General features: G+C 34.0%; 2 protein-coding genes across 2 annotated transcripts; one reads left to right on the top strand and one right to left on the bottom strand.

Moving 5' to 3' along the window:
- The first annotated feature begins 4,796 nt into the window (after nucleotides 1–4,796).
- Nucleotides 4,797–8,810, top strand: LOC113730957 (uncharacterized). The gene is made up of 5 exons (XM_027255965.2): nucleotides 4,797–7,046; nucleotides 7,393–7,483; nucleotides 7,797–8,028; nucleotides 8,123–8,191; nucleotides 8,521–8,810. Exons 1-3 carry the CDS (start codon nucleotides 5,124–5,126, stop codon nucleotides 7,985–7,987), a joined length of 2,205 nt encoding a protein of 734 aa, XP_027111766.1. The 5' UTR covers nucleotides 4,797–5,123; the 3' UTR covers nucleotides 7,988–8,028; nucleotides 8,123–8,191; nucleotides 8,521–8,810.
- Nucleotides 8,811–9,171: 361 nt separating this feature from the next.
- On the bottom strand, nucleotides 9,172–11,958 carry LOC113730956 (CBS domain-containing protein CBSX5-like). Its single transcript, XM_027255964.2, has 2 exons — nucleotides 11,326–11,958; nucleotides 9,172–10,145 (listed from the first exon to the last, which is right to left on the bottom strand). Exons 1-2 carry the CDS (start codon nucleotides 11,706–11,708, stop codon nucleotides 9,311–9,313), a joined length of 1,218 nt encoding a protein of 405 aa, XP_027111765.1. The 5' UTR covers nucleotides 11,709–11,958; the 3' UTR covers nucleotides 9,172–9,310.
- Nucleotides 11,959–15,943: the final 3,985 nt, after the last annotated feature.

Raw genomic sequence — 15,943 nt, 5'->3', positions numbered from 1 at the left:
TCTCTTGAAGCATCAATCATATCCGTTTACCAAAACCATACTGATGCACTTGAAGGAGAAGGCTCTCTTGTTTTAGATTCTGAGCTCTAAAACTCAGAAGAGTCCAAAGGGTGCTTAGCTTAGAAATACAAAATTAAAGTCTTCACGTAATCCATTAGAGTATGATATATAGTATGAGTGTTGGCGTTGATTAAAAAAGAAATACAAAGCCTAGGGTCCGTTTGGATTCCTTGTTTTTGCTTCTGTTTTTGAAAAACTGTTTTTCACATTCCAAATGCTACAGTAAATGTGTATTTCCAAAACAACTCCAAAAACACCATATTCAAACATTATCTCAAAAACAACTCCATATGTATATTTCAATTATGTATATTATATATATTATGTTAATATAAATTGAAAATTATATATTTATATATTTATATATTATATAAATATTTATATACATTAATATTATACATAATATTGTATATTATACATAATATAATATAATATACATAATATGCAATATTGTATACACAAATGTATAAATATTTATACAAAATATATTATGTACATTATATTATAATATATACATTATTAATGTATAATATTATTATGTACATTATTGTGTATAATAATGTTATGTATAATATACAATATACATAATGTGTAATAATGTATAAATGTATATTATGTATAATACATTATATTATATATATACAATATTATGTATATTATACAAATTGAAAATTTTATAATATATTTATATATTATATATTATATAAATATTTATATAATGAAATATAAAATAAATATTACAAATTGAAATATTATATAAACACCATATTTATAATATTATAATATTTATAATTAATATTAATGTATATTATATATATTAAATATTTATTTATTTATACATATTATAAATATTTTATTTTATTTAAAAAATATTTTTATATATTTATATAAATATTATATAATATATAAATTATATATAATATATAATATAAATTATATATAATATAATATATTGTACATTTATACATAATATATATATATTAATGTATATTTATAATATATATTTGTATTATGTATTATATGTCATATAATACATTTACACATTTATATTAATATACATAATATTAATTTTACATTTATACATAATATTAATATATATTTATAATATATTAATTTATACATTTATATAATATTCATTTATAATTTATACATTTATAATAATATACACTTATACATTTATAAATATATTTATATTATGTATTATATATAATATAATACATTTATAATACATTTATATATAAATATATAAATATATTTATTTATAAATATTTATAAATGTATTAAATGCATAAATGTATATTTATTTAAAAATATAAAAATTATAAATTATAAAAAACTCAAAAATATGTTTTACATATTTATTTATAAATATTTATAAATGCATAAATGTATATTTATATAAAAATTATAAATTATAAAAAACTCAAAAATATGTTTTAAAAATACCTCTAAAAATAATCCAAAAAAACATCTACAGTAAAAATTTTTCATATAGTTTTTGAAAAACAACCCAAAAAACAACTAATCCAAAGGACTTGTATTTCAAAAATGAAATGCTACAGCGCTATTTTTAAAAAACAACCCAAAAAACAGCTAATCCAAACGAATATGTTAGTCGATGTGCGTCATTTGTGGATGTCTCATGCAAAGTCAGGTTAAAACCCCTGTAATTTATAGTTGTTTTACTTGGTGTAGCTTTTTTTTTTTTTTTGGTCAAAAAACTTGGTGTAGCTCTCTTGAGTAGTTTTTAATACAAGGGCCCGTGTGGGATGTGGGTAAGTTGGTTGAGTATTTCTCCCGTATAAGAATGAACTTCAGAAATAATAGATTGCTATTTTATACGATTTTTATATTTAGAAAAAGTACTGGAATTGAGAAATGCGTATTCGCATGTGAGATAAAAAGGTTATTGAGAAATATAAAGATTTTTTGACAGAGAACTGCAATCCAAACACCTAGGCCTGTCAACGAGCTAGATCCGGGCTGAAATTCATTATCCCGGACCCGGCATACAAAATTGGACCCGGATCCGACCCGTTTACCTGACGGGTCTTCTATTCTATGTTCCAGATCCGAATCCGACGGGTCCCGGATCCGGATCCGACGGGTCTTGGATCCGAGTCGGGTCTACTCGAAAAAATTTATCAGATTTTATAAATTCTAATAAAAATGAGAAAAAAATATATTTATACACTAATTTCTAAATAATACAAAAAAAAAAACCAAATAAGAAAAGAAATCAAATTGACTTTACTCAAATACATCATCCTAATCAAATTATATTGATAAATATACATATTTTAAATTATTAATCCATTTATATTCGAATCCGGGTCTAATACGGGTCGAAATACTATATTTCGTATCCGATCCATTTTTTTTATTTTACAAAACGGATCCGAATCCGGATCTGGATACGGATACGAATACGGATAACGGAATTAAATCCTTACCCATACTCACAATAATTTCACGGATCCGGGTCTAGACCCGGACCGTTGACAGGCCTACAAACACCACCTTCGATTACATTTGTACTGTAGTTTTTGTAATCTTGACAAGTAATATCACGGGGCCTGGTTAATAATACTTACTAATTTATTATCAAGTCCTAATTCCCAGCAATACCCAAAAGGTGCTCATGAAATCAAGGCCACAGCTTTGCCGACAAATTGCAGAGTAAAATGTAAAGTAGCCTTGAAAAATCCTTATATTGTTTCGCCCTTTTTGATGGCCGGTCATGCTCATAGCAGTGTCATGCATTTATTCTTGGCAACTCTCCTCCGTTGACCGACTTTAGCTTGTAAATTTTCCAGTCTCACTTGTTTTCACCAATGGATTGAGGACTCTTCATGATCAACTCTTCTTACGGTAAAATTAACATTCTTTTTTTTTTTTTTTAAACTGCAACTGCCACCCGAGAATGCGTATTAGGTAAATCATGTCTCGTACAATAATCCGCTAATTATACGAAAGGATAGGACTCGTTAGGCAAATCTTGTGTGACGGACTGATGTTTCAGAAGAGGATCGAACCCGAATTGATAGGAAGGTATGACATCAACTTTAACATCTCGACCAACTCAGGAGATTGAAATGAACATTCTTGTAATTGGGAACATGGTGAGCCAAACAATATGCAAGATCAAGAAGATGCACAGCCGAATAAATATAATTTGAAACGATTGTAGTAAGACTAAATTCGATGCATTCGAGTTTGGAAGTGAATTGTTCAGCGGACAACACATAAGATGCCTTGCTAATTGTTAATCAGAAATCTTTATTCGTGCAATTAATTAAATCCATATGATATGTAGTACACAGCACATCCCTTTTTCGTCTGTTCCAAATTGTAGTCCACTTTCCAATTGAAGAATGTAGTTGTATTTTAATTTTCCTAAAATGCCCTTATTCAATGTAAGTTGTTGTTACTATAAACCTACCCCATTTAATGAGAGTTGATTCTTTTTTTACCATCAATTCAAGTTCCCATAAAGTTGTACTCTATTTAATGTGAGGGTATTTTAGAAAAATAGCAATCTAAATTTACTTTTCCAACAAAGTTAACTATTTTTTCTTAAACTGTGTAAAAAAAGAAACAGAATTATCAAAGTGGGACGGAGGAAGTAATATAAAAGCAGTGTAGATGCTTTCCATCCATTGAAAAACAAAAACAAAAAAACAGCCTCGTAGATGGACAGCTGGTAAGATTTTGGCCGATTGTATTTTATGATAACAGTGACGTTTTGGTTCGCTGACAGAATTAGAATTAGTCAAGATTGCGACAATACAGAGAGTATTTTCTACTATTCAAGTTTAGGTCGTAAATGCGAAAAATAGAAAACGAAAAACTATTGCAAAATGGCTTCGTACGGAAACTAATGCAATCCAGTCCGCTTGCCAACAACCTTAGACCCATCAATGGATTCGGTAAACTAGACATTTCCAATCTTATATGTTTGGCCAAATTCGGGTCAATTATAGATTTTTATTATTATTATTTTTTTTTGGCTTTTGACAACGCCAAAAATTAGATGTCTGCGCCTCTGCTCTAATTCATCAATATTGATTGATACTATGATTTTAGACCTGGCAGCCGCGTCCATTACTTTCAAGAAAAAAGTTGAGATGTGGGAAAATCCGACCCTTCCATTTTTTGTCAGTTGTCTACACCAATTGAGACCTATGCTTCTTGTTGTTGAGGCCTTGCCGATATTGGATGCTACTTGACAATTGCCAATTATGGTGTTATTTACACTTTTTGTTTTTTGTTTTGCAGAAGTACATCTTTTTAGAACTGTCATCTGATTTTAAAGGAATTACTTATGTTCTGACCGGATATGAAAGACAAATAAAACATCATATTTTTATTATAATTTGCACTAATGACAAAAGTTACATCATCAAACATATAAAGATATCGAAGAATAGATACGAAGAATAGATAGAAATTAGTCTATGCATTGTCAAACTAAATATTTTCTTCAAAAATCTTGATTGCAAGTTTCTTTTTGTCTTTTTCTCTATATTTACTAACTCACCATCATATCTTGGTAACCAACCATTTGTAACTTGACAATCTAAAGCATAGTACTTTTCTAGCAATTGGTACAATTAAGTCTCAACAAAATCCTCACGCAATCTTCTCTGAACCACAAATTTTATCGGACCTTGACAAGGGCTGATCCAGGCCCGAAATCCCTTTTTCAGCTTGCAGATTGTAATCCATAACAGCATTGAATGGGCCTCTTTGTATCCTTAGGCAAAAATGAATTGAATTGAGCCGAAGCTTCAGAGATGCTTATGAAATAGGAATTTGCCGAATCCATGAGGCCCTGACATAGTGACATGTGCCCATGTTTTGATCCATCAAGTTGCCAGCCCCACATCCGAATGAAAGGCAAAATTTTCAAAAAAAAAAAAAAGAGATTGAAAGATCAACAGAAATAATCAAATGGCTGGATTAAACCTGGAAAGGCCGACGAGATTCTTCAATCTGCTTATGTAATATAAGAGCCTCTTCATAGTTCATACTCGAATCGTATGTAATCAGTTTGCCCCAAAATGAATATCTTAATCACAAGAAGACTTGTTCTCCAATTGCATCCTCAATTCTCAACTCAAAATTTCATTTTTCATCCTTCACCACTTGGCCAGAAAAATCCGAACTTTATCAATTTATCGCCAAGAAAATGTTCTTTCACCACCAAGATGATTCCATTTTGCTCCACTGCTGCTTCTGCCTCAGTGGATTACTACGGTGGGTGGGACCATCCTCAGCTCGGTGGCAACTTTGACCACTCAAGTGAGTATGATCAGCTCCGAAGTTTTCTTGGATTTGGTGATAAGAAGTACTATGTTTTTGTATACCTTTTGGGTTTTATCTGTGCTTTGGCAATTTCTAGAGTAAAAGTTTCTTCAATAATCGGTTTTCCAGCTTGTGCTATTGTTTTTGCTGTTGGGTTCTCAGTTGGGTTTTCTAATGGGGGTCATATCAGCTTCAGTGGAGCTAAGAAAAGGCCTAAAGATGAGAACTTAAAGGAATCTATTGGAAAAATGAGGGACTTGGTAGATTTGTTAAGTGGGTTTGATGCTAAGTTTGTAAGTTTGAAGAACGGTATTAAGGATTGTATTGATTGCAATCAAGTTAGCTTGAATGATTTAGGAACTTTTCTGAAAAATTTGGAATCAATTAACTTAGATGCTTTGGATGCCAAAAGTATTGCTGAAGATTGTATCGGCAATATATTACCGGAGATTCAAGATACGGAGAGAAATTTAAGTCAAAAATCAAGTAGGAAAAAGAAAGAGGTAGGTGATAATGGCTTTAGTTTCCGCCTATTTTTTGTGAATTTGTTTCAGGAGAAGCCCAAAATCCCAAAGCCTATTAAAATGAGAGATTTGAGCAAGAGGGAACTGAAAAATGTGGAGGTAAATCATCGCGAACAAGGCAACATTTTAGCTTCTTCAGTTGAAGAAAGAACTTCAAAATCATTATACAATAGAAGTGCTGAAAATGAGAACGAGGGTTTGCGTGGACCAACTTATCAATATCATAATATAAATCGGGGTAAAGCTAATAACTTGGTTAATGGTGCTAGGAGAATGAATGTGGTCGCCGAAAATGAGTATTTGAAATACGCAGAGACGCGTGATGCCGTTAAAGAAGTGCTTAAGAGTAATAAGTATACTTACCAGAAAAGGAGGTTAGACTGTATGAGCAACCAAGAAGTCTCTTGGAAGCAAAGTCATGCAAGGGAAGTTGAAAGATGGTCATCTCATGATCGTTCACTTGAATCTATGGACTTCAGGGTAAGCCTTAAGCATAGGAAAACTGAGACATCATTTGGGCAAGAAGAGAAAAGAGATGATCTGGCAGGGAATTTTGAGGATTTTGACAGTGTCAAAAGAGGTGAAAATGAGGATTATGGATCGTTTATCAGAGGCGAGAGTGTGATTTCTGATACTCAACATTCCCAGACTAAGGATGGGTATACAGTGGCTTCAGAAGATATGGAGTTCAGTAGGTGCCTTGCAGAAGCTAATGTTCTTCTAAAAGAAGCTAAAGAGTGTTTGGTGCTGCAAGGTGATGATGAAGTTGCAGAGAAATTTTTATGTAAGTCTGCAGAATTGCTGTTGCAAGCTTTAAACATAAGGCCAATGAGCTTATTAGCAGTAGGCCAGTTGGGAAACACATATCTTCTTCATGGAGAGCTAAAATTGAGGCTCAGCCGCCAGTTGAGAGCTCTGCTCACTGGAAATGAAGCATCAGCTGATAAATGGGATACGGCAGAGGATCTAGTTTCCAGGAATTACAAGATTTCATCAATTCTTGCAGATGTTTGTGAAGAGTGTGAAGAACTGCTCATTAATGCTGGAAGAAAATATAGATTAGCCTTGTCAATTGATGGAAATGATGTGAGAGCCATGTACAACTGGGGACTCGCTCTTTTCTTCCGAGCACAATTACTTGCCGATGTTGGACCAGTAAGCAAAAACCCTTGCCAAAGTTGGCTTTTCTAGTTCAAAGTGCTTCAATTACTTCCTTTTTAATCATGCCAGGTGCTTTCACCTGGACAACAGTATTTTTTTAACTCTCCTACCCCTCCCCACACCCTTCCCACCCCCAACCATCAGCCATAAGATTCAAACCCTGTACCTGACAGCAGGGAAGACTCTAAGCGCCCTCCTTGGCCATTGGGCCGACCCCAGTGGTTACCTGGACAGCAGCTTGTTTAATGATTCACGAAATATATTCTTACACAAGTTTTTCTCGAGTATTATTTTGTCACTATCACTTATACTGCACTTGACTGCATTATGCAAATTTCAGGGTGCTGCTCCTGATGCAGATGAGGTATTCCTAGCAGCAATTGATAAATTTGATGCTATGATGTCTAAGAGCAATATCCATGCACCAGATGGTATATGATAAACTCCCTGCCATCTCTATATTGTTTGATGGAATGGTGATAAGACCTGTTGGATATAAGATCAAATATTCAATTTATGCTTTTTACATTCCCAGTGATACTGCTATCAAAACATGTAGACCTGAAAATCTATGAATAGGATGACTGGCATCATATATGGTGGACATGCATTAGTGAAAGAAATTTTTGATGCGTTCTGAAGTTCTAATCTTCTTATATACCATTCACGGTTTGGAAAATCACAATCTGTAATTCAAGCAGAAGTTGTCAAACTTGTTTCTCAATCAAAATGGATGCATTGCAGCTCTTTTCAGATGGGGGGCTGCATTACAGCAAAGATCTCGTTTGCGGCCAAGAAAAAGCAAAGAGAAGGTGAAGTTGTTGCAGCAAGCTAGAAGGCTTTATGAAGATGCACTGGACTTTGATTCTGAAAATGTCCAAGTACGGGAAGCTCTGTCTTCATGTGTATCAGAGCTGAAATATTGGCATGACTAGTGATGGCTGTAAAACTCTTATGCAATAATAAATTCATCCAGGTACTTTTTCTTGCAAAAGACACTGTTGTTTATTTTGTTAACTGTTAATAAATGAAAATCCTAAATCCTTCTTGTTCTCCGACTTGATAATTAGGCCGAAGCAAAGAGAGGTGAAGCCACATGTGAGTTCGTGCAAATGCTTCCTTGTAGAAAACTTCAACAGGTCAGGAACGTAGATATGTCTCAATGGTGCATAAGTTCTCAATTGAAATAATCTCGACACTTTGTTTTACATAAAGCATATGCAAAATTTCTTTCACTTGCTCTTGGCTCCCCTCCGAAAATTAATAGTGAAAGCAGAAGAGCTTCTGGTTTCAAACCATTGAGAATTTCTCAGAGACAATTTGATGAGATTATACATATCTTTTATTATACTGAATTGCAAATTCATTCTTTTCTGGTCCTCTTTTCCACTTTCATTTGCATATTTTTCGTAACACTTTCTGAGAAATTAACCTGACCGAGCTCTGTTGTCATCATGTATATATACAGGAATCTATCAAGAAATGGAAATACGAAGTGGTTTAGGGAAAGTGACTGAAAATTATACGTAGCTCGGGTCCAGAGACGAAAGAAGGGTGTGCACAAAGGATACGTTTCAGAAGCTGTGCGCAATCGCATGTACCTTTTTGCTTCGCTTTGTTGATGCCTCTTTTGGTGTAGGAATCCAATAATGCTTTTGGAGAAATTGTAGGCTTCGTTTTCTGTTCTGAGGTTTTCTTACATCCTGCAGGCTATCTCTACTTCTCGATAAATAAAGCTATTTGTTCGTTTACCTAAAATAGCTTCTACATAAACTAACCAAAATCTTCTACGCCAGAAAAGCCAATAAGATCCGTTGCATTTTGTAAATGCCTTTTACAGCGGCAAAAAGTGGCCTCCGGGGCTTGATTAGTACTCCGATTTCTCTCTTTCTTCCCAGTCTCGGCGAATCACGTAGTCAGGAATTTGCAGTAGAAACTTTTAACGCAAAATTTTCATTTTTATGTTTCTCCGGAGAGGGAAAGAGTATTGTGAAGTACTGCAATTGTTGTTTGATTCTTCTAGAGTTTGTCATGAGAGGAGCAACTCCCTCGATGAATCTTTTTACCTCAACAAGAAGGAAATACATATATATATATATATATATATGTACGCACAAACTCACGCACAAGTTCAACTTCATATTAAAAATTCTGAAAAATTTTCAAGACATTGTAATATTCCTTTCAACAAAGTAAATATGGCTTGAACACATTGTCCTGGCTTCTTGTTCGTTACTGCATGACTAACCTCTACGTCCCTACTTAATGCCGCCGGCAATGCTCCTGAAAACTTTAAGCATGCCTTCAAATGTAACAATCCCAACCAAGGTGTGGTCCGCTTCCGCAACCCAGACACAGCTCACACGGTGTGCAAGGGCTTGAATCATTACAGCCACAAGTGAACTCCACGGATAGCAAACAATTGCCTCTGACCTCCTCGCAGGTGAATACCTACCGGATCCGCCATACTTGATTGATGCAGACTCATCATCAGAAGAACAACTCGAAGATGCTGATGATGACAACGATGATGAGAGAGAACATTCCTCCAATAGATCCAACATAGCCTCAAGATTTTTTTCTTCCAACCTCGTTCTGACTAGCTGGACCAGTTCCTCCGAAGGACCACAACAATCAATGTATGCCAAGAGATCACCTGCTGAAAGGGTTGTAATTGCCGCAGCAACAGTTTCATCACAGAATGCAAGAGTGGAGGGCGATATTTCGCCGATCAATCTGTTATTTTCATCGATGACAGCAACAGAAGCCTGCTCCACGAGCGAGCGAGAAATTAAGGCCAACGCAGAAGAGGCAGGTTCATCATAGTGAACAGTCATTATATCATGATCAATCATGTTTAGTGATTCAATTGTGAAAGTTGGGATTGGGGAGAAAACTCCGATGGAGTTGAGAATGAAGCGGACTACATCTTCCTGTGTTATCCAGCAGTATTCACGGCCATTGTGGAGTGTGCTGCTGAAAGGAGCTGGTTTACCCAGGAACTTCTTTCTTGAATTCCTGGTTGCATAGCTTTCAATTGGTATAACCAGGTTCTGTGTACCATCAAGTATGTAATCCAATGCTTGCAACAAGCTGTAAGTCAAGGAATCAATCAGTAAAAACCAATTACCAGCCAAAATCAACAGATTTATGGAAAATGGATTTATTCAAATACTAGTCCAGAAGCATAGGATCAGGTAGTTGCAAGTCAAAATCGTCAGAAAAGACAATATGAAGTATCATTAAAGAAAGAAAGTTCACATAAAATGAAACTTCAGTTGCCTTTCTTTCTTAACCACTACCAACAACTAACCAAAATGGACTCGATCATGAAGAATCATAGTATTCAAATACTAGTCCAGAAGTTGCATCATCCAGAATAAATTAAAGGAATTGTAACAGAATCATGCAGTTGCAGAACAGAAATTCGAGATAGAGACAACGTCAAACATCATTAGGAAAGTGTACCGAATTATAAAGAATTTTTTTCAAAAGCCAAATAAAAACTTTAACTTACGCATTTTTTTGTTTTTTAAAACTAAAACCCAAAATTTGATTTTTCCTGGTGTAAATAGAAGACGGCAAAGGAGACTAAGACAACATGCGTCTCCGTTTACTTGACTTACATAAATAAAGTTCCCTTTTTTCTGATGAAGCGGACCTTTATTGTCACTTCATGCTACAACTTTCCCCTAAATTCAGAGCACTCTTTTCACTGTACATTTTTCTTATCCTTTTCTTATTGTCTTTTTTCCACAAACTAGATAGATTCTCCTACAACAGGTAAAATTCCAAACTGAAGGAATTGCCAAATCAAACAAAATAATGATGAGCAACGACCCCATTAAAATACTGTAACCTAACTTCTTTGAATTTTATCTTTCATCTACATAAATTTCCTTGCATCACATGATTTGTTTTAACCCCGTCAAATTTCCCAAAAGCATGTAATGAATATCTCTAACATTTCAAAGAACAAAAAAATAAACATGAAAATTTAACTCACAGCTCATACGGTCATACCAGCAAACATAGCATACAACAAAATTTCCATCGCAACCACAGAAGAAAGCATACGGAGGAAAAGAACAGCAATAAGAAATAAAAAAAAAATCTCAGATTCAGAGAAAAGAGGGGGGTGGATAACATGTATTAAATTTCTTTCTCCCTTAATTGTTGAAAACAAATCTTAACAAAAATTTCCCACCAATATTTTTCATCAAAAAACAAAACCCAGATGACAAAATTAAAAAAAAAAAAAACATTGGTAAACCTCGAATTTGGCTCCAAATGCCTGACGGACAAAGGAGGGGCTTTGAGCAAAATCTGAGAGATAGAAGCCTCTAAAGCCTTGAAAGGATCTGCCAAGTTTTCTTCTTTACAAAGAAAACAAATGACATCCACCATGCAAATCTTCCCCACACACTTGCAAGCTGGAGAATCCACAATAACAGCGTTATTATTGTCAAAAGATTTGATCTTGGAAGAAGAATGGTGGTCGGAGCAGCAGGACCAGACGCTCACATGGCTCTCCCCCGATTTCTTCAACGCCGACAATGCCTCCGCAACAGTAACGCCGATGGGGACCCACTTGAGAGGAGGTTTTCCTAGGCAAAGGTCTGATACCTCTCGATTGTTCAAGAAATTAACTGCCATACAAGAACGGAAATTTTCAAAGAGAGAAATGAAATTAAGGAAAACAGAAGAGGTTGCCTAGAACTGGAAAAGGAGAATTCTGGAAGAATATATATTTTAGAATAAATATTTATGATGGACGGAGGGATGGATATGGAGGCAGAGACGGAGAGGTGGTCAGGGACAAATTTAAGTGGTGATGGATACTGCTCTGGCTTCGACCAAGGTGAAACGTATTGGAGACAGCTATTTATATAACCACACGCCCCCCCACCCCCCCAAAAAAAAAGGGAAAAAAAAAAAACAGAGCCCTTTATACCGGTATGGTGTATAATTCTATTTAAAAACCAAAAAAGTCAGTAGCATAAACAAAAATCCAGCTGTCTATGACTCCCCCAAATAAATCTTTTTCTTTTGCGATCTATAAAGTTAGAAATACTAAGGATTTTTTTTTATTTTGATTTTGTGTCCGTTTTCATTTATTGGTTGGAGGATGGCACTACTTTCAAGTTTCAACACTGGTGTGTGTATCGGTTTTGAGATTTTTCTTTTCTTTGTCCTGAGTATAGTAATTGTCATCATCATAAAAGTTTCTTATGCTATGGTAGTAAATAGTAGTGATAAATTTTTTTTCTTTTTGTTCACTTTATACCAAACCATTAATCTTCGTCTTCTAAACTCTTTCTTGTACAAAAAAAAGTGCCACTCCGCTTGGATGGACATAGCTATCGTTTTCTTCTCTCTCTTTTCCAAAGTCCATTTTGCGCATTATTTTCCATTTCTAGAATTGGTTGTATGAAATCCTTCAAAAGGACCAAAACAACTACACTACTAATAGTTGTTAAAGATGGAGACGCTTAACTTGTTTACAATTACAGTATGAATTAATTGTGATGATGCGTGCAGTCATGTATGTATTAAAATTTGCGTTGTTAATTTTTGTAATTTCTACCTGTGATTCTAGTCAAGAGCATTGATCAACAGATGCAAATGTAACTGACTTACAACAAGGTTACAATTAGCATATATAAACATGTTAGGTTAATTTTTTTAAGCATGTTTCTTATCTTGTGTGTAAGTAACTAGTTTCCTAATTGATTTTAGTTACTCGAAATAGTAGTTAAGAAATTTTCTATTTTGTTTAGGATTAAAAATCATTTCCTATTCTATGCAAGTCTAGAAATTAGAATTGGTTTCCCGTTGTTGTTTGGTTTTTTGGCCCGATAATGTTCTCTATAAATAGGTGGGTTGTCATACTACATGAGGGACACACAAGAGACGACATGAGTGGTGAGAGAGGATTCTTGAGAGATGAGAGATGGTATATAAGGGTTGGATTTGGGTTCAAATTGTATTTCTATATAGGGTTTTCCTCTCGTAATAAAGAACGACTTTTTCACCGTTAATTAAATATTGTGTGTCGTTTATCTTTCATACTTGTGACTTGTTTATCATTAAATTATTCTATACTTGATATGTCAAAAGTTGTTTGTTCCGCGCTTAAATCCTAATAAAAACATATAGATAATTTAGCACTAATGAGTAGTGCGGGACAGAGACGATTATCAGAAGAATCATCACTAACTCTCCATGATCCATATTTTTACGAACAAAACAAATGTTGAAACGATTATCAAAAGAATCGTCACTGACTCTCCATGATTCATATTTTCACGAACAAAACAAATGTTGGAAATATATGGCTAACCTGGTATCAAGTATTAATACTCACAAAACTGATACCTACTTTTTCATCTTGAATATTAACTAGGATGTTCGCACGTCAATTCTACAAAATTATACAGCCTAATACTACAACTCAACCTTCGCAAAACTCAGTTGCGAGTTGCAACGGGTACTGCCAAATTTTATCACATCAACCCTTAAATGTGTTCTGTAATCTGTGAAAACGTTGATGTAGAAAATCCACAATCTGAAGTGATTAATTTGAGCCGTAGAGACAGAAGCCCATGTGGATTGTTAGGAAGAGGTTGGTGTTAAGACTTAAGGTTAAGAACCCTGTCAACATCCATCCATCGTCTTGGAAGGAATTGGTCCTTTCATACGGCCAAGTACCCTTTTTGACACTTCACATAATGCCCAGACGCTGCTATCTCACCCCGAAATTGCGTAGGACTCTGATTAATCAGCTCTGCATAAGGGAAAATAACAGCAGGCATTAGACGGACGGAGCATATGAAATCTCAGCAAATTCTGCTACAGTGGCGTCGTGGCCGTGTTGCTACCATGGAAGTTTCAATTCTGTACGCACGTTATATTGATGCTTTGAATCCTCTGCTTGAGTAATAAATATGATCCAAATTCCCACCTGCTTTGGGAATTGACCGAAAAATAAAAGAAAATGTTTGTCAATACATCACAATCCATCGATGCTCCATTTGCTTTTTCTTCTTTTACTTTTCCTTTTTCTTTTTCCCCCTAAGTGGCATTCAATATGTGTATCCATTAATGTTTAGCCGGGGTAAACTCTGAGACTCGAACAAAACGGGCAGTGACTTTAGCCTTCAACAATTTCATCACATCATGCTTTACAATGTTCTCTCTCTCTCTCTCTCTCTCTCTCTCTCTCTCTCTCTCTCTCTCTCTCTCTCTCTCTCTCTTTTATATTTTTGAGATCTGTTTGTAATTTTTCAAGTCTATTACATTTGTTAAATTGTAAAATTTCTTGTATTTTTCAAATCTTTCCATAATTTTTTTAGATGTATTGTATCTGTTAAATTGCAGATCTGTAATTTTTTAGTGCACATTTGACCTATATTTGACCTATTATTAAGGCATTAATATAAATCAAATCGCGTTGAATGATTTTCAACAATTCGTTAATAAAATTTACTTTTTATCCCAAAAAAGAGTTCCTTTTTTTTAAATTTTATCATGCGAGAGAAAAATAAAACATAAAAGAACATGACCCGGAGAATTTGGAGAAAGGTTAATCATGATTTGGACCATTATTGTTTTCTCACTTTTAATAATTCACACAAACGTGGAGACAATAAAATAAAGAGATTAACAACAAAGTTAGAAATTTAATAGAACTTCCATTCTCTCATTGTATTGTTGTCTTCAATTCCCTTCGTATCCTCATATTATATGAAACACAACATGGATAATTGTCTTGTTTGAATTACCATTTTTTTCTGCAGAATCTTACATTTTTCATGAACACATTATTTATTAACCTTTTTATTTTATATATATCAAATTATTACAATATATTTTTCTGTAAAAACTTGAAAAAAATAGCAATTCAAATAGGTCTACATGTTTGGCTTGAGGAAGCCAGGTAAAACGAGTAACATCCATTTCCTACCAAGTGTCAATGAGATATTTCGCAGGAGCCGGCTTTGCCCTTTTTGAGGAAAACCATCGGAACCAGCCTGTAAGCCGTGGAATTCAAATAATCTTACGCGCTGAGCTAAGGAAGAAGTCAGGGGAGATACTAGTTGCAAAATGAATTGGGATAATTTCAGAAACCTCCCTTGATATTTCATGAAATATCACTTAGCTCCCTTGAGATTTTCAAATCTCACTTAGCTCCCCTCTAATTGACATTTTGATAACATTTGTCACCTTTCTAACCAAAAGTAATTTTAAAAAATTCATATTTGAGGAGAGATGTTATTTTAGTGCCTTTAATGCTCTTAGGCTATACAAAAATGAACATTTTACAAACCAAGAAAAAAAAGTACTAAATTGGAACTATCTTAAAATTGAGGAGATGAAAGTTAATAAGATTTTATATTACAGTCAATAGTCACTTCTATAGTAGAGAGAGACAGTAAAAGCAAATACTATTTTTTAAACAATTTTTACAAATAAAACCCTTCATAGCATTGAAGGCAATTAGCATGTAAAAATCATATATTTGAGCCAAAAAACTTGGCAATAGATAAAATTCAACTTCAATATCATACAAAGAATTTACTCAAAATAGACCGACTTTGTTATGGACGTGAAATATGAAAAATTTTTCAATTGAAAAATCACAGTTCGGAGTTTCAGTTACTTTATTTCTCTCGCGCTCTACATGAATAGAAACAAATAAATAAATAAAATTGTGAAACGCAAAAAAAGGAAAAACAAAAGGACCTGCAGCTATTCTTCTTCAAATGCGCTGAATATTTCATTGATTAAATCCTATATTTCATTGACATTTAGAGAAAGAAAAACAAGTTTAGAAAATTTAAATATGAGGGTGTTATTGACAATTCATCGCCTTTGATATTAGCATATGG

The sequence above is a fragment of the Coffea arabica genome, chromosome 2e (assembly GCF_036785885.1).
Source record: "Coffea arabica cultivar ET-39 chromosome 2e, Coffea Arabica ET-39 HiFi, whole genome shotgun sequence".
In the NCBI taxonomy this organism is placed as follows: Eukaryota; Viridiplantae; Streptophyta; class Magnoliopsida; order Gentianales; family Rubiaceae; genus Coffea; species Coffea arabica.
Note: the sequence above shows the minus strand (reverse complement) of the source record. Positions and strands in the feature narration are given on the sequence as shown.